Here is an 18,378-nt window from a genome sequence, read left to right as displayed (position 1 = left end):
ACAAAAAGTAAATATCAAGCATAGATACAGACGGCATCTCTGGAATTGCCCATATATGGTCATTTTTGAAAACAGTTAAGGGGGAAAACAATTTTGAAAAATGAACGTTTTCTCTAATTATTCAAAAACTACTGCAACAAATGCTGAAATATGAACATAGTTTCTACTAAATAAAGATACAAAGACATGGGGAGGAGCAAAGTGGTTCAACAGCCCATAAATACATGAATAACGGAGAATGCTAACTTGATGCTACATGTTAGCATCGGGCTAATGCTAACGGTTAGCTAGCGCTTGCTACAACTGCCGTTTTTTCACTTCTACTGAACAATCTGCTGTGAGAAAATATCCATATGGGCCCGATTTACACTTGACTTTATTTATATGTGATAAATACGTTGATATTCCAGCAGAAAATGGCAAAAAAGAGGGAAAATTGTGTTTCTCTAAAGATTCTATTTTCCCCCTCGGCGAAGCCACGCCCCCTTCTATGACGAGATGCCGTCTGTATCTATTGGCTTAAATGACTGGAATTGAGGAAATGTATCTTGTTTTGAGCGGTTTTCATTCATTTAGACACTTTTCCTGATCGGACCAAGTTTCCTTTGCTTGTTTGAGGACATTTCAGACCAGTTCTAAGGCAAATCTCGCTTGAAATAAGGAAGTAAAATTGCCAATGAGATAAGACCAATTTTCTTACCTCATTGGCAAAGAAAATGACCTGAAATAAGGACGAAATGTATCGAAACGAGTCAGAAACATCTCAGAACAAGTGAAATAATCTAGGACAAATGCCCAAGAACTTCTTAACTTGTCAAAACAACTAAAATTTGGATTATTGTGCTCAAATTGAGATGTTTATACTGATCTAGTTAAATACTTTTTGCAGTGTACCTCTCCATCTCGAGTCTCCACAGTCTTGATGACCACGGCCTTCTTCCCCTGGTCCCTGGGAGTACGCTCATAGTCTGCAAATTTAAGAAATAAACAATGACAAGAAAACAAGTGGATCTACAGGTCTAAATTATTTGAAATAAAATGGAATTCTAGTGCTTTGTCTCACAGCACTTACCGCGATCTCCAACATGGTTAGTCATGCCCCCCATACCGATGGGAATAGTGATCCTGCAAAACAAAAGATAGAGAATATTAACCCCTTAACTCCCACCTGAACCGAGCACATTTTCTTCCAGCTTTACCCCAGTCCAAAAGCTTCTGGAAAAAAGGTGTGAAAATAGCAACAAAACTGAGACGAAAACAAGGCTGAAAATGTGAAAAAAGTGAGAAAACATTGACGAAAAAGTGACAAAAAAATGACAAAAAATGACAAAAAATTGACGAAAAAGTGAGAAAAACTTGATGAAAAATGGAGAAAAAATTGACGAAAAAGTGACAAGAATTTGACAAGAAAAATGTGAATAATTTGATGAAAAAGTGACAAAAAAATTGACAAAAATTTGACAAAAATGAGATGACTGCCCAACAAAAAAAGTGATGAAAAAAAATCTGATATGAGGAAAAAGATCAATTTAGTTGTGTAGGTCTTTCAAATGAGGCGTTACACTGGCCCACAGGATTTGGGTAAAGCTGAACTGGAGAAAATGCTCTCGGTTCAGGCGGGAGTTAAGAGGTTAATAAATAGGATTTATGCACAGAAAAAGTATTTGGGGGGTAAATTTTGTCCCTCAGCGCCCCCTAACTAAATATCTTCCCACGGCTCTGTAGAGATTATCAATCGGTGTACAAGCAGCGCTGCGATATCCCTGACCTGCTCTCCTCTCCCTCCAGCAGCTTCCTGTAGGTGGCGATCTCGATGTCCAGGGCCATCTTGACGTTGAGCAGGTCCTGGTACTCCCTCAGGTGACGGGCCATTTCCTCCTTCAGGTGACGGATCTCCTCCTCCAGGCGGGACACGTTATCCTGGTAGTTCGAAATCTCATTCCCGAACTGGTCCTCCATCTCCCTCATCTGACGCAGCAGAGCCTCGTTCTGCAAAACCACAGGGGGGGAGTTCAGTTTGTGTAGTGTAGTGTAGTGTCAGTAGTAAGTCGTAGTAGTTTTTTGTAGTAGCGTCCACACCGTGTTCTTGAGAGCGTCGACCTCACAGCTGAGGGCCTGGATCTGCCTCCTGGACTCGTTGGCCTCCTGCTTGGCCTGTCTCATCGATTCATTGTTGCGTTTGGCAGATTCAGTCAAATCAGTGAACTACAGAGGATAAAACAAAAGAAGAAGAAATGTGATCTTTAAAGCAGAAACAAACTAAAAACTAAATATGGCTAAAAAGGTCATCTCAAACTTGGGCTATGATCGTAGACAAGGAGTGTTTTGAATAAACCTCATCCTAAACTTTAGCAACAGTATCAGTTGTATTCCTCGAAACTCTAATATGTGCTTTTACTGGCGAGTAATTGATCATTGAGGTTGATTATGGAGTGGATCCTGATTCGATTAAAATCAAATTGACTGCACAGCTCAAAGACGCCCTTCCTGTCACAACTACTCATATTACTGACTCGTGTAGAATAGATGCAGTGAACAGTGTGCTCTGTATTCCATTATCCCCAGATATAACCATATGGTACTGAAAGTTGCCATGATGGGCACCCAGGAACAATGTACTCATTCACAGACAGCATGAATTGAACCGCCAAGCTCGCCTGTGCCACAGACTATGAAGAACATGGACGTAGCGTCACTATTAGCTGCAGGAAGCCTAGTAGGAAATGGAGGCTGCACTGCAAAAAGTACCCTACTAATAACAAGGAAAAATTCTGCCAATGGGGTAAGCATTTTTTTCTTGCGAAGATTTCTTATTTCTAGAATATTTTTCTTATCATAAAATAAGAAAGCCACACTAAATTTAAGCAGATAAATAGCTAGAATTAAGCAAAATGTCCTCCATGATGTGGAGCCAGGCTGATGGTCAGAATCCCCTGGCTGGAAGATTCACCTACTGCACATGTTTTTAGTGGGAGGTTGAAACCAGAGTAACTGGAGGAAACCTACGCAGACACGGGGAGAACATGCAACCTCCACACAGAAAGGCCCCGTCCTGGTGGGAATCGAACCCAGGACCTTCGAGCTGTGAAGCTGAGGAATGTATTTTCTATCTGTGAAAATCAGTTCTTAAATTAAGAGTTGCAGTGATCTTTTTTTGTCTTAAAATAAGAAAAAATATTCTTTGTCTAAAGCTGAAGAAGATTCAAAAAGTTTTTCTTTCTTGTTACAAGAAAAAATATCATGTTTTTTAGCAAATATATCTGAAGAAATGGCTAGATTTTATTTCCTAAAATAAGATTGTTTTTCTCAAGAAAACTTCGCTCGGCAAGACATTACTTTTTAGGGAAAAAATAAGAACTTATTTCTTAAAGTAAGAAATTTTTTAGTTGCTTAGAATCCACTTTTTGCAGTGTGGATGCGGAAGTTCCTTCCTGTAACAGACTTTCCATGAAAGTGATAGTCTGTAAGATTCCCAAATGAGGATGGAGAGGAACAACATTTCAAAAGGAAATGATCAAGTTCCCTCCTCCTCCCTCCTGATTGGACCAGACAAGGCTGGACACAGGAAAGCCCGTCTCATTGGTCAACGTGAGGGCAACGGGGATTCTGATTAGTCCCTTAGACCAGTAAAGGGAGGGACTTCAGAAAATATATAATTATTTAATGTTACTCACGTAAAACAAATTGCAGGTCCAGGTGGTTAATTATACGAAATCTATTAAATTTGTAATACATTGTGTGAACCGTACAGACTATAACTTTAAAACTTTATTAGTCATCATTGAACTCAGTATTTTTGTCTTAACATGAGCAACAGTTGCTCGTTCTAATTTATTTTAGTTTTTAAAATGTTTTGATGTTCTAAATAAAGGACCTGGCTCCAAAAATCCATCCAAATTGCTAGCATGGATGAGCTTCAGTTGCCCGCCTGAAGGCTATGGGGAAAGTCATCCTCACTTAGTCCATTGTTATTCTATAGTCTATAGGATCTTTACCTTGGACTTGTACCAGTCCTCGGACTCCTGCATGTTCTTCATGGCGATGTTCTCGTACTGAGCCCTGATGTCGCGCAGAGCTCCGGTCAGGTCCGGGGCTCTCGTACTCTCCACCTCCATCTTCAGCTGCTGGGTCTGCACGCTCACCTGCACGTCCTGGATCTCCTACAGGCACATTGAAGACAGGCAGAAAACTTATGTATCAACGCCACTGATTCTGATCTTGCTTTTGGCATCAAACTAACAAGACACACTACAGTCAACACCTTTTTTTTTTTTAGAAATAGTTTTTTTTAGCTTCGTTGTTTTACCTCATCGTGGAGTTTCTTGAGGAATTCGATCTCATCCATCAGAGACTCAATCTTCCTCTCCAGCTCCAGACGGGACAGAGTAGCATCATCCACGTCCTGGAAAACAATCATAGCGCAATCATTCATATTTGCATAATTATGTGAAGTGAATAAAGTGAGCAGAGTAAAACATGTTATGTATCCATTAAAAACTACAAATAACCACCAATCTTCAATATTTTCTACCATTGCAACTTTTGGCAACTGTTGATTGGGGGCCGAGTTAAAGTGAGATGTTGACCACACTGGTTTAGATTATTGACGGTTAGTCAATAGCCTGATCTACCGAAGGACATTATCGTAGAGAGACAGTAGTTGTGCTTATAACTAATTAGATCAATCCTATAGCTATCCAACATTTTGTCTCTCCAGTACTTTTCATTAGACCTTTGCTAACTTGAGATGAAAGTGAATGTGTTCCTCCCCTTGCTTTGCTAATAGGCTATTGATGACAGAGAAAATCCTGCACTCTTCGGTTCACACCAGTGCCTCACTGTGCACAAAAGAAACCCCAGACTCCGGCCTCGTATAAAGATTTTTTTTATTGCCATCATTCCTATTATAGTATCTATACTGTATACAGTGCAAACAGGGGCGGACTGGGACTGAAAAACAGCCCTGGACTCTGACCAGCCTGGCCCAAATAAGTGTAATTGTGCACTTCCACAAATACATATTTTAACCTCTAACCACCCGCCTTAACATTAACGAGTGCATTTTCCCCAGTTCGGCTTTTTATTATTATTTTTTTTATTGGCATCATCAGCAAAAAGAACTGGAAAGGTGGTCGTAGAAACAGAAGCAAAATCATTAATATAAATAATAAATAATAACGGTCCCAAAATTGAACCTTGTGGTGCACCATACTCCACGGAATTCCTTTTAGATTCTTTTAGAGTCTTTTTTATACTGGGCTTTACCCAAATCTAAAAGCTTCTCGACTGGAGATCAACAATGTAACGCCTCATTTGAAAGCTAAGACCTACAAAAGCGATGGAAACTTTTCGTCACGTTGCCACATTTTTGTCATATTTAATTCTTTTTTTCTCTCATTTTTTGTCCGTGTTTTTCTCACGTTTTTGTTGACTTTTCATCCTCTTTTTCTCGCTATTTTGATGCTTTTCTGTTTAGCTTTTAGATTTGGGTAAAGCTCGGTTAAGGCGGGACCGGTGGCCCTAGAGCCAGTGGCCCTTCTGTGCTCTTCCAGAATGCACATATGGCCAGTCCGCCCCTGGGTGCAAACATGAAAATCAGCTTCATCTTTAAAATCACTTGAAAAATGGCTGTTTTTTTTTTTTCCTTTTTCCTTTTAGTACCAGAAGGAAAGTAATAGGCTACCCTGGTTCCTAGTACGGTTTATTGTATACGGCAATAACTGTTTAACTAATGCAAAAATGCAGACACATATTTAACACTATACTTCGCTTTCAAAAAGGCCTAGTCTAATCATTTTTTCTTTTCCTACCCAGACTTCAGTATTTATAACCTACCATAATGAACGCCCGCTCTCACATTGTGTCTTAAAATACGCCAAGGGGCCATGTCTTAAAAAAGGAGCTCATTTGGTGCCTTCATTTATTATTTACATCTCATTTGTCACCCCAAATGTCGCGCCCTTTGTGTCCTCTCCCCTCACCCATACGCCTCCGTGCTCCGCGGTCATTCGAGCCAGCCCGGGAGATGTATTGATTGATTCATGTAAATGGACGGATCAGCGTTTACCTTTCGGAAAGCAATCAGGTTGCTTTCTGCGTCCGCCCTCTTCTGAGTCTCCTCATCCAGCCTGCGCAAGAAACAGACATTTTATTACGTTTGTTAGACATTTATATCACGTTCGATGCCCTAAAGTACTGGATATGTTTGGGAAAAAGCAGTAAGTAGCTCTTTTCGGTCACAAACGGGAGGGAAGCATGCAAGAAAGCCAGTGTAGTGGAGGCAGTATGAGAGCTGCAAGGATCAGAACGAGTTTATTGAGGAGAAGCACGTCACGACAACAGGAAGTGCCTGGTTGTATAATATAAAACACAAAGTCACCGTAAGATAAGTGCCATAATAATGGATTGGGGTCCCCGTCTCATCTGATTTCCCAGGATGCAGCGGGGCACAGCTGGCTAAAAGCTTTCAGGATCAATCTGGTTAATTTGGGGGTTGGAGAGGGTCCAGGGGGAGCGGCAGATGCTACACTCGGATAATGCCTTTGTCCTGCGGGTCAGTGGGGGCAGAACATGAGATGCTTTCAATCCCTAATAATTTAGAAGCTTTTTAGAGATAACTCTGAACCCACGGCTTTGGATGTTGATCTTGAGACGGCAGGATAGTGAACATTTGGTTTCTTTATGGTGTTATGCAAGCTGAGCACAACATAGCTGACTATTGAGGTGAGGTAATTCAGTCCAAGCTTTAGATCTGTGCAGCAACATACAGTCATAATAATCAAAGTAGTGCTGCACTGACCGACGACATAACAAATAACGCCTATTTCTTCAGGTGATGCCCACTTACTGGAAAGTTGGCAGTTTCATTCTAGTCCTCAGTGGTTCCCAACCTTTTTTCCTTAAAGCCCCCCCAGGTTTCAAGCAAACAAACTGAAATTGGAGTGTTTAATGCACATGTAGTCCTTTCTCAGCCATATTTGATGATTTTAGACTAGGGCTGTGCAATTAGTCGAAATTCGATTACAATTTTGATTATTACACTAAACGATTATTAAAGGGACTATAGGGAGTTTAAAAATAAAATTAAAATTATGTATTTTCCTCCCCTACATGTTCCAGCCATGTCCTAATGTGTAGTCACTCAAAAATGTGTCACTTCGGCCCGAATTGCCGTCATGCACGAGCTTAATATAGAAGGTGCAGTTACACATATGGCCTGAGGTGGCAGTAGTGAGTATAAAATGGCGAACTTGCACCCAGCCCCTTTAAATTAGCATAATCGAAATTATTTATTTATTTATTTTTTCACTTTTTTTCACTTTTTTTGCAAAGCAGACTTACGTTATTTCATGCCGCTGGGATTGTTTTCCCTTCGCATTTCATGTGCCGTGGCTCAAAAAACAAACTGCGCCGTGTGATGATGTCATCAGGCCGCGCTGCTCAGTTTGCTTGCGCAGGTGTGAGGGCTGGCCAGCAGGGGGCGGGTGTGAAACGGAGACCTCTCCTTAATCGAGGCAAACTTGTAATCATTTGTACTTTTATGACTGTTCAAAAAAACATAAAATATTCAGCAAAGTTGTTTGATTAATAAATAAATAAAGTAAAGGTAGACTTTTTTTTTTTTAAGGCAACAAGTAATCGGGATTTCAATTATGACCAAAATAATCGTGATTGTTATTTTTTTCAATAATCAAGCAGCCCTATTTTAGACCATTTATTTTGCTCGAATAATATCATTTGTGACCTGACAATCTAGGCAAAGCTCTGGGCCCCCCCCCCTGCAATCTGTACCTGTACCTACAATGCCCATTCCAGTCTCTAATTGCGACTGGGGGGGGGCATGTGGCTTATAAAAAGTGATCTATTTGATTAGCTGTGGTCCATGTTACAATCCAGTGTAATTATAGTTAAGAGGAATGGCCTCTTATCCCTAACCATTATTAATTGTATTTCTATCTTCGGGGTAAATGCTTCGACCCCAGTGCATCCATCTATGTCCATAACCGGATTAAACGGCGCAGTGCTGCCCTGTGGTTACCTCATCCTTTCTATGTCTTTGTCCTGGCGAGTCCAACAGCAGCACGACAGGACAGTGAAAAATGGCATTAGCTCTACCCCTGCATGTGTTTGGATAAGCGTGACTGGCAGATTAATATAAAAGTGAGGATGTAGCTTATTAAAGGAGTAGTCTCATAATTGTCGGAGTAGCTAACTGCTTCCTGGCCCCGAGCGCTCCATCCTCATACAAATGAATGGAGGAGCCATTATTGTGGTTTCTCCATCCATAACATTTGATAGGATGATGTTTAGTGGCCACTGGATGTGTGTCCGACACCACAAAAAAAGCAGAAACTTAACTGAATATGATTTAGCATTTCGCTCAGAGGACATTTTTATACGCTAATTCTTAGAAGTCGATTTCAACCTACGCTTTGACCTCACCTAAATGTGATTTATGAATTGACAATAGCTGATAACATCTAGAGCTTTCATAATTTGCACAGTTTGATGGCTAAATGCTAACTGCTACTCTGGAAAAATACATTGAGAGGGCTAACGAACACTGAAAGGTTTCCCGGACTAGCCAGCTTGCTAACTGCCTGCACACCGCTATGTGAGAATCGAACGCCGCTTCTCCTATTTATTTCTATTGGCCAAGGGGCGTTTGGTGCAGATTGGAAGCCACATTTTCGGGGCAGCTGTAGCTACATTACGCAGTAGCTAACATATGTACATATTGGCTGAATAATGCCATCTAAGCACTACTTCCTGTAGCCAAACAGGCTATAGATACAGACGGCATCTCGTCATAGAAGGGGGCGTGGCCTCGCCGAGGGGGGAAATAGAATCTTCAGGGAAACACCAGTTTTCACTCTTTTTAGCCATTTTCTGGTGGAATATGAACTTATTTATGCCATACAAATAAAGTCATGTGTAAATCGGGTCCATATGGATATTTTCTCACAGCAGATTGTTCAGTAGAAGTGAAAAAACGGCAGTCATAGCAGGCTATAGCTAGCGTTAGCATTAGCACGATGCTAACATGTAGCATTCTCTGGTTTTTTTATGTATTTATGGGCTGTTGAACCACTTTGCCCCTCTCCATGTCTTTGTATCTTTCTTTAGTAGAAAACTATATTCATAACTCAGCATGTGTTAAAGTAGTTTTTGAATGATTAGAGAAAGTTTAGATTTTCCTCCAAATTGTTTTCCCCCTTAACTGTTTTCAAACATGACCATATATGGGCGATTCCAGAGATGCCGTCTGTATCTATGCTAACACATCTTTTCTTCTTTAGCTTTCTCTAGTTTCAGTTTTACTCCAGCCCCCTTTTCTTTTCTTTTTCAGGCCCGTTTTTGTCTGAGATTTTTTTCATTTTAAGTCTCAGTTAAGTCCCAATTTAGTCCAGGCTTATTCCCATTTATCTCCATGATCTCATTCCTAATTCACATCTTTTATGGTCACTTCCTCCTGAACCCTGTAAAAGTGCCAGAGCGACAATGAGACAAACACCTAATGGAGTCACAGGGTTGCATTGATTTTACTCTGACCACAGCGGATATCCAACTCCCCCAGAGGTCCCGACTGGAGAGGTTTTGTCACTGGGAATGCTAGGACTGAACCAGAACTAAAGCTAAATCAGGACTAGGAAAAAACAAGAACTAAACAATGATTTACCAGGTCCTACGCCAAGGCAAGTACAGCTTCACTTACAAATGCTAATGTTGTTCATCCTGTGTTTTTTTTATAATATTTGATTTCTGTAGGAATATTTCTCAAAATCGTCTTGGGGGGGCCAAAGATTCTGTCGTGGAGGGCCCGAGTTTTGTCCGCAGGCCTGACATTGCTTAACCCCTCAACTCCCACCTGAACCGAGCACATTTTCTCCAGTTTGGCTTTACCCCAGTCCAAAAGCTTCTGGAAAAAAAAGCTGTGAAAATAGCAACAAAACTGAGACGAAAACAATGACGGAAATGTGAGAAAAAAGTGAGAAAACATTGACAAAAAAGTGACGAAAAATGGATGAAAAAGTGGCAAAAATGTCACAAGAAATTGAGAAGAAATTGACAAAAAAATGACGAAAAAATGACAAAAATGTGACCAAAAAATTACAAAAATGTGATAAAAATTTGACCCAAAAATTACAAAAAAATTACAAAAATGACAAAAAATGTGACAAAAAATTGACGGAAAAAATGACGAAAAATGTGACAAAAAAATGACAAAAAAGTAACAAAAATGACTTGAATACCCAACAAAAAAATGATGGAGAAAAAAAATCTGATGACATGAGGAAAAAGATCCTCTCGGTTCAGGTGGGAGTTACGAGGTTAACTCTGACCTAAACCACTGGCTGTTTTGCTGAAGCTGGCACAGAGAGTTAATTGTTTATTTGTGTGCATTGTTACTGTTCAAGCAAACTAAAAAGAAATGAATGAATACATAAATAAATAAACCATGTCTGAGCCAGATCTAGACCAGTTCTAAACAGAGACTTCGTCCTTGCTCACGCCCTCCTCCTCCTCCCCTCTCCTCCGGCCTGCCTCCGCCCAGCGCTGCCCCACCCAGAGTCTGCCGCTTATGTCCTTCCTCCATTAGACCAGACTTGTGCATCAATATATCAAATTGTACCACACCACTGCAGATGAAGAGGACTGCTAGAACTGCCTTAGCAACAGGGCTGAAGTACTGAAATGGCATCATTACATGTGGCTTTAAACATGTTTTGTCTGAGGCGTTCTCAGCCTGATCCCTGTTGTTGTTGTTGTTGTTGCTTCTGGATTTGAACAATGGGCATTAATACATCGTTCTAAAATTAGATCTTCTTCAAGTATATTATGAAAAAGTAGGGATGAAAATTTAAAAAAAAATCCTTTAACTTGAAATAATTCCCCATCTCTCTTGGTTTTAATGCGTAAAAATTAAATAATAGAGTAAAATATGGAACTTGTTTTAACTTAACACGATTCTCCAAAACACACTATAATCAAATTCAAACAAACAAACAATGTTGCGTGTAGTTTGCACTGTAAAAGACAGTGCACATGTAGTTTGCACTGTAAAAGATAGTCAGCCCATGTGTCATCCATGATGCAATGCGGTGTCTATGACATGTCTGCAGAGGTGCCACGCCCAACATCACGACTGCACCCACAATCTGTTCATCTGCAAACTCCACCGGGATTCAGATCAAACTTCAAATCAACAAAATCCAATTGAATATTCTCCAAATTCTTATGTCGTTCAAACTTTTTTTCCAATTTTCAAACCACTTGTTGGTCATAGTTTCAATTCCAACATCCATGTTCCCCAATTTTATATTATTGTAAATGCAAAATGTACCTTTTCACTCTGTTTCTTTACATGCCTGTATTCATATATATATATTTATATTATCTTGCCTTTACCCAACCTACTTCCTATTTGCTTTGTCCTGGGTCACTGGGTGCACTAGCATCTCATGACAATGCTAATTTTGCCAATTCGAGTTCACTCTGACACATTTGAGATCAATCCTGCAACTGATATATAAGTTTAAAGCTCAGATCTGGTAATGAGGGAAAGAAAAGTTTGAAAGAAACAACAGCTTATGGTGCATTTGCAGTTTTGAAGCTTTTCCAAATATTGTCCTCTTCATGGGATTCACTCACATGACTTTTGTCCTGTTATAGTCGCCATTTAACTTTGGGTAGGACTTTTCAATTGCCATGACAACGGCCCTACTTTTATATCACTTGAGACCCATGTATAGGGACAAACTTTACAACGGCAATTTAGATTGAATTGTTGCTTTATTTATTTACCTCTAACAAATTTAACAAATCACATCCCTCCAGAATTAGGATATTGACTCCAAGGTGAAGTCCTTAAGCTACGGTTTACTGTTATTTATCATCATAGAGCAAATGCCCATCTTTTGTGATCAAACTTTTTAGTAAACCTCTCTTTTCTTGTAGTGCGGTCCTCACCTTTGCCTCAGCTGGCTCACGTCATCAGCCAGGTTGTCCCTCTCCATCTGATACTGGTCTCTCTCTTTCCCGATGGCCTCCATCTGCCTCCTCATCTCCCTCATCTCCTCCTGGAAGAGGTCGGTGGCGCGGTTGGGCTGCCCCTGCTGCGCCTGCCCCTTGAACTGGTTCAGCTCCTGCGTCAAAGCCCCATTCTGCTGCTCCAGGTACCTCACCTTCTCGATAAAACTGGCGAACCGGTCGTTCAGCTCCTGCAGCTCGGCTTTCTCGTTGCTCCGGGTGGCCAGGAAGTCCTGGTTGATGGCTTCGGACAGCGTGAAGTCCACCTTGTCGTAGGAGACCCGCTGGGGCTGCTGGGATCTGGACGAGCGTTGGGGATGGTAGGATGAAGCTGAGAGTCTAGAAGTCGGCATAGGAGACATGGAGTGGCCGTAGCGCCCCCCGGAAGACATTCGGGAAGAAACAGGCGAGTAGGAGGACATGGAGATGGGATGCGGGCTCCCGAAAGTGCGCCGGTAGGAAGTAGACTGCACATTGTGTGAATGGCTCATGGTTGAAAGATTATTTTAGCTTCTGGTCAAAGATTGAGTTTGGAAGAAGAATTGAAGGTGTTGTGATGGCGTTCTGGAGGCAACGGGACGTGTGGAGGAGAGAGCAGAGGGTTTTATGCTGCTCAGAGGCTGGTGTATCCCACCCACGAGGCACCCCTCCCATCACAGACATATTAACAAGGCGCTGGCCACTCCCAGCCCCTCACTGCCCCACACGCACACAGAGGAGAGGAGCAGTGCATGTATGGGTGGTATAGAGATGCTTGCGTTGACACACCACTGCAGTACAGACATGAGAAACTGACTACCGTATAGGATCATGACATCAAAAGATCATAAAAGATTATATTCCTATTATCTAATAAGTGTAGCTGGTTAGTCCTGAGTGACATTCTTTCTCTCTAAGCATCTTTTGTGTTATAAAATGTCTTTCCGTCTTTGTCCTTGACTTGAGCGTGCATGTCCTGCCTGCGTTATACGGGCCGGCCCGCTCCTCTTCCTCTTTCTGTTCAGAGACATGCATATGTTAGCAGAATATTGATTACCCCGCAGTGAATGAGTGTGGGCCAGGATGGTTTCATGTCAGCATGTTTCTGCTGCTGGTAAATGTCCAAGGTGTACCACTCCAAGCTGCTGGAATAGGGTAATGCTTTAGCCGCCTGAGTTAGACAGGACATTTCCTTCCGTACGCCAGAAAACAGCTGTAAAATTATTTCCAAATCCAGTGGAATGGCAAAAGAAAAGTGTTATTATTTTTGTCGAGATGCTTTTACAGCCTCTGATTGAAAAATCTGTTGCGGTTGCCATTTTGAACGTGCTGTAATTGATCCAGAGGGAAATCCAATCTGCAGTACCAGACTCTATAACTAAGAGTTAGTCAGGTGACCAGCGAATGTAATGTAATGTTAGGTTCAGATGGTTCATAGAAAATTAATAGGCGGGTGAATGGCTCTGTTTATAGCTACTGCGTAAATTATGGATTAAAAGGTAAGACTGAAGTGTTAAAGGGACTATACGGAGTTTAAAAATGGTAACATGATATCATTTCCTCCCCCAAAATGTCCAACAATAAGGTGTAGAATGAGCCCAAACCTGTTCACCACAACTGCCTCTAAAATCCTGCACTTTCACTCAAAAAGGTGTCACTTCGCTGCAGTTACACGTATGACCTGAGGTGGCAGTCGTGAGTATAAAATGGCTAACTTACATCTAGCCCCTTTAAAGCTGAGGTACCTGATTTTTTGGTGTTGTAGAATACATTTATTTATGTCGTAAACACAGCAAAACACTGACCTTGTTGTATTGTCTTCACCTAAAATGTTATTGAGCAATGGATGATAGACTTGTAATCTAAGTTAGTGGCATTTGTCTTGGGGGTGGCCGCCCCTGCTTCACTTTGTCACCACTCACTGCTGTATATGGTTGTGAAATGTGCATGTAATTACATTCTTTGAACAATTTCAACACACAGAAGGGACTGTGAGAGCTAGAACCAAGTTTGGGCCAAAACAAAATATTTGAACAGGAAAAATCAGGTGCCCCAGCTTTAATATTCCATGTTCCAAAATAACTAAAAAAGCATTTGACTTTCCAAGAACCACGAGGAGTAGATCAAGCTCCAATCAGGTCTAAACCGGGCCTAAAGGGTTTCATCTTGATATGCCTGCTCTCTGATCACAGAGCACTGGGTTTGTTTGTATTGATTTTGTGCAGACATATTCAGAGATCCATTAGCATTAGCATAATCTGCATCACTAGCAATGTCTTCAAAACAGATTATTTGAACACTCTCCCTTACCTCTGCCTCCCATATTGATATATAGGATTGTTTTTGTTTTTTTTACACCAGATGCCATTCCTTTTGTTAATATTATCATTATTTTACTGAGTTACAAACATGTAGCATTGTGCTCACTTGACTCACCCATTTTATTTTTGCCTCCTCGTGCCGTTTGTTGCTGATTTGTCCTGTGCGTTATCGATCTCTTGGTTAATGCACGTGTTTCCCCTCCCAGTAACACCGGCCTCTGAAACCTCGTCCTCTCGCTCAGATTTACGGGCTCTGACACCGGTCACCACAGCGCCGTAAAACCTCCGTCTCTCCACGTCCTCAACGTCATCACCTTCATCATTTTGATTTAGAAGGTGCATAACCCGTTTTTTAACGCACAGGTAGAGTGTTCAGGCAAATGCATGTGCTATCGGCCCACGAATACTGTTGAGAGCAATTTCCCTTCTGGTGAAAATGCTTTGTCATTACTTCAATTGCCAACTACATTTTTATTATCTTTAAAGGCCCTATGCTAGATTTTCAAACAGTGACAGGGGAAGCAAGTTGAGCTTAGATTGTTTGATGTGGTTCAAACTCATTTCTAACTTTTCCAACATAATCCGTTTCTTCATACGATGAGTTTATAAGCATGTTTAACACATTTCAGGGACTAAAGCAGAACTGTGCCGTCTAATAGTTAATAATAGTAGTAGTTGTAAGATTGTGGTTAATGAGAATTGGTTCTCAATCGACCCTGTCTGACTAATTCAGAAAACATTCTTGATCACAAAGGCCAATTTGTAGTAAATCTGGGAATATTTAAAGGAATAGGCCACCGTTTTTACATACGGAGATATGGGGGGACTATATGGTAAGGCGTAGTAATACCAGGAGTAGTTTGGCATCCACACAGTAAAGTGAAGATTACTGCGCGAACTACTCCTGGTATTAATACGCCTTACAATATAGTTCCCCCTTTTATCCACTTAGAAAATCCACATTGTTTAATTTTGTGTAATTATACTTTGTAGTGGAACACTTCACGTAACCATATTTAAATAGGGAAAACGTGGAAGAGCTTGGTAGCTTCTATCTTGACCTGTTTTGGAGCTATAGAGGAGAGGGGGAGAGGCTAAATGCTAACGCCGTCTGCGCTGTGTTTACGTGACTGAAGGCACGGGTGAAGATCAGACAGGTCCTAAAGAACTCGTCAAAGCTAATGTTAGAACATATCTCAGTATGTAAAAACAGTGGCCTATTCCTTTAACCAAAGTAATAAATAAACATCCAGTCCTTACAATTCTGTCAAGACAGGTATAAAAGCTCAAAAATCTACAGCAGTAGATGGCATTACAAAAAAAGTCTCGGGTTTTAACCCAGGCCAGGCGGGGCCTACTACTAAAAACATTTACAATAGGTGAATCCTCCAGCCAGGTGATTCTGACAATCAGTCTGGCTCCACATCTGGAGATGGGTCCCCGGGTGCTCCTCACAAATGCAGAGGACAGGCCACCATTTTTACACTGAGACATATTCTTGCTTGAGCTTAGACAAGTTGATGTGTAACTGTCTGGTCTTTGTGTGTGCTCTCAGTCACGCACAAAGACCAAAGATGTGGTTTGCATTTTGCCTCTCCCAGCATTTTATTATAGCTCCAAACGGGGCGAAGTTAGAAGCGACCACGCTCTTCCACGGCAGTGTTAATTTTGACAACATATTTTAATTTAGTTTTAGTCTTTTGACGAAAATGTAATTCAATTTGAGTCTAGTTTTAGTCGACTAAAATTGCAAGTAAATTTAGTCGACTGAATTTAAGACTAATTTAGTCGACTTTGCATTGATAATATTCATTATAATCATATTTAATCTTGTTCCTCTGCTTCATGGAGCTGCTACACATGAACAAAGCTCAGAGCTGATCCTTTGGCAGTGAATTTACATGATCTGAGGCTCTTTCAGACGGTCAATAGAAGTTTGGATGATTTTAGTCTCTCCTTTTCATTTTTATTTAGTCTCATTTTAGTCGACTAAAATATCTGGACATTTTAGTCATAGTTTTAGTCACATGAAAAACTTTTGATTTAGTTTTAGCCCAATTTTAGTCGTCAAAAATAACACTTTGACTAAAATGAAGACTAAATATTTTAGTCGACGAAATTAACACTGTTCCACGGGCACCCACAATGACCGGACAGGTACGCATCGACTCGTCTAAGCTCAAGTAAGAACATTTTTCAGTATGTAAAACCGGAAGAGCCTAGGCTACAGTCAGAATTAAGGTTAGATAAAGGTCAAAGAATGATAAAATAATTTAAAAAGTTGAAAAGATTTGGCATCGCTCTTCCTCATATCCTGTTGCGCTCAAACTAAAGACGGACCACCATCTCCCCCCCTCCCCCCTTTTTGCCGACCTCACTGCCTTTTACCTGCTCCACTCAAACTGACAATGCGACTCTCCCCCGCACCCTGTCTGATTTCTGCCTGATCTGTATTCATCGATCGTCCCGCGGGCTGCTCCATTTGTCTGTGGCCTCTCTCTCCTTTTTACAGTAATGGAATACTCTATCGACAGCCGCCGCGTCTGGGGCCGGAGCCATGACTCTGCACTTTTCACCCATTTCAAACACGCCGCTTCCAGTAATGTGCGCGTTAGGGAGCCACGATCCGGTGTCTCTGCGGTACAGATGTATGTTGGGGCTGCATGTTACTACAGCAGCAAGCACATCGCGTCAGATGAAATTCTATCTATAAATAGCGGGAACAGCAGTGATACGAATGCGCGAGTCTTATGTTACGACTTTGAAGACAGTCATGCTGCACTCGGGCATATTATACTTTCAGGGCTTAAAGCTTCAATAGTGACAGGGCAAAAATCTGGGAATATTTAAAGGAATAGGCCACCGTTTTTACATACTGAGATATGGGGGGACTATATTGTGAGGCGTAATAATACCAGGAGTAATTTGGCATCCGCACAGTAAAGTGAAGATTACTGCGCAGTAAAGTGAAGATTACTGCACGGATTTCAAACTACTCCTGGTATTATTACGCCTTACAATATAGTTCCCCCTTTTATCCGCTTAGAAAATCCACATTGTTTAATTTAGTGTAATTATACTTTGTAGTGGAACACTTCACGTAACCATATTTAAATAGGGAAAACGTGGAAGAGCTTGGTAGCTTCTATCTTGACCTGTTTTGGAGCTATAGAGGAGAGAGGGAGAGGCTAAATGCTAACGCCGTCTGCGCTGTGTTTACGTGACTGAAGGCACGGGTGAAGATCAGACAGGTCCTAAAGAACTCGTCAAAGCTAAGGTAAGAACATATCTCAGTATGGAAAAACAGTGGCCTATTCCTGTAATGAGAATTGGTTCTCAATAGTGACAGGGCAAAATTTCAGGGCTAGAGGTGCTCCAATCAGGATTTCACTCACATTTTGATCCTGATGGCATTGGCTTTTACGGGGGTATTATGTAAAATCGACTTTTTCAACCGTTTTGCCCTTTTACAATGTTGTTTCCTCATCAGAAACCTAGAGCTGCATTTTGACCATTGACTGTAAAACAAAAGAAAATGTGGTATTGCTATTGGCAGCTGAAGCCTAAAAGGAAATGGGGGCAGGCTCTAGAAGTTCCTTACTGTAATGGACTTTGCACTAAAACGTTTTTGTCTCTTTAAGGCGAGACACTGCAGGTGAATAGGGAAAAATTTGAAATTTGAAACTTTTGCTGTCGATCACTGGCATAAATGTGAGAAAAAAATACATTGCAAGTTTTCTGTCATTTTATCTTTTAATATAAGAACAAGGTGTTTTATGCCTAAAAATGCCCCATCTTTTCGGCGACGAAATCTGAATAATGGATAGAGCTACATTCAAATTTATGGTTTCATTTTATTGATGAATGAGTTGCCAAGACTTTCTCAGAGGGGATTTTGGATTTCTTGTTTAGTTTTAAAATAAGCTGTTTTTTTTGTGGGAAAATGTGTAAAAATTTAATTTTCGCCTTATTTTTTGACATTCAAAGCTCAATAAATGGGGCTTAGGGATTAAATAATAAAAAATCCCTCTGAAAAAATCTTCCAAAT

The 18,378-nt window shown here is 40.9% G+C and overlaps 1 protein-coding gene across 1 annotated transcript in view; it reads right to left on the bottom strand.

Moving 5' to 3' along the window:
- Positions 1–12,629, bottom strand: part of prph (peripherin) — a 15,489-nt gene extending 2,860 nt beyond the window's left edge. Inside the window, exons 1-8 of the mRNA XM_079582360.1 lie at positions 11,971–12,629; positions 6,068–6,128; positions 4,307–4,402; positions 3,996–4,160; positions 2,080–2,205; positions 1,769–1,989; positions 1,073–1,125; positions 895–968 (exon numbers count right to left, since the gene is read on the bottom strand). Of these exons, the coding sequence (XP_079438486.1) occupies positions 895–968; positions 1,073–1,125; positions 1,769–1,989; positions 2,080–2,205; positions 3,996–4,160; positions 4,307–4,402; positions 6,068–6,128; positions 11,971–12,521 (1,347 nt within the window). The 5' untranslated portion in view covers positions 12,522–12,629. The remainder of the gene's footprint in view (positions 1–894; positions 969–1,072; positions 1,126–1,768; positions 1,990–2,079; positions 2,206–3,995; positions 4,161–4,306; positions 4,403–6,067; positions 6,129–11,970) is intronic.
- Between the last annotated feature and the right edge of the window lie 5,749 nt (positions 12,630–18,378).

This window comes from Gobius niger (assembly GCF_951799975.1).
Source record: "Gobius niger genome assembly, chromosome: 24".
Classification (NCBI taxonomy): Eukaryota; Metazoa; Chordata; class Actinopteri; order Gobiiformes; family Gobiidae; genus Gobius; species Gobius niger.
Note: the sequence above shows the minus strand (reverse complement) of the source record. Positions and strands in the feature narration are given on the sequence as shown.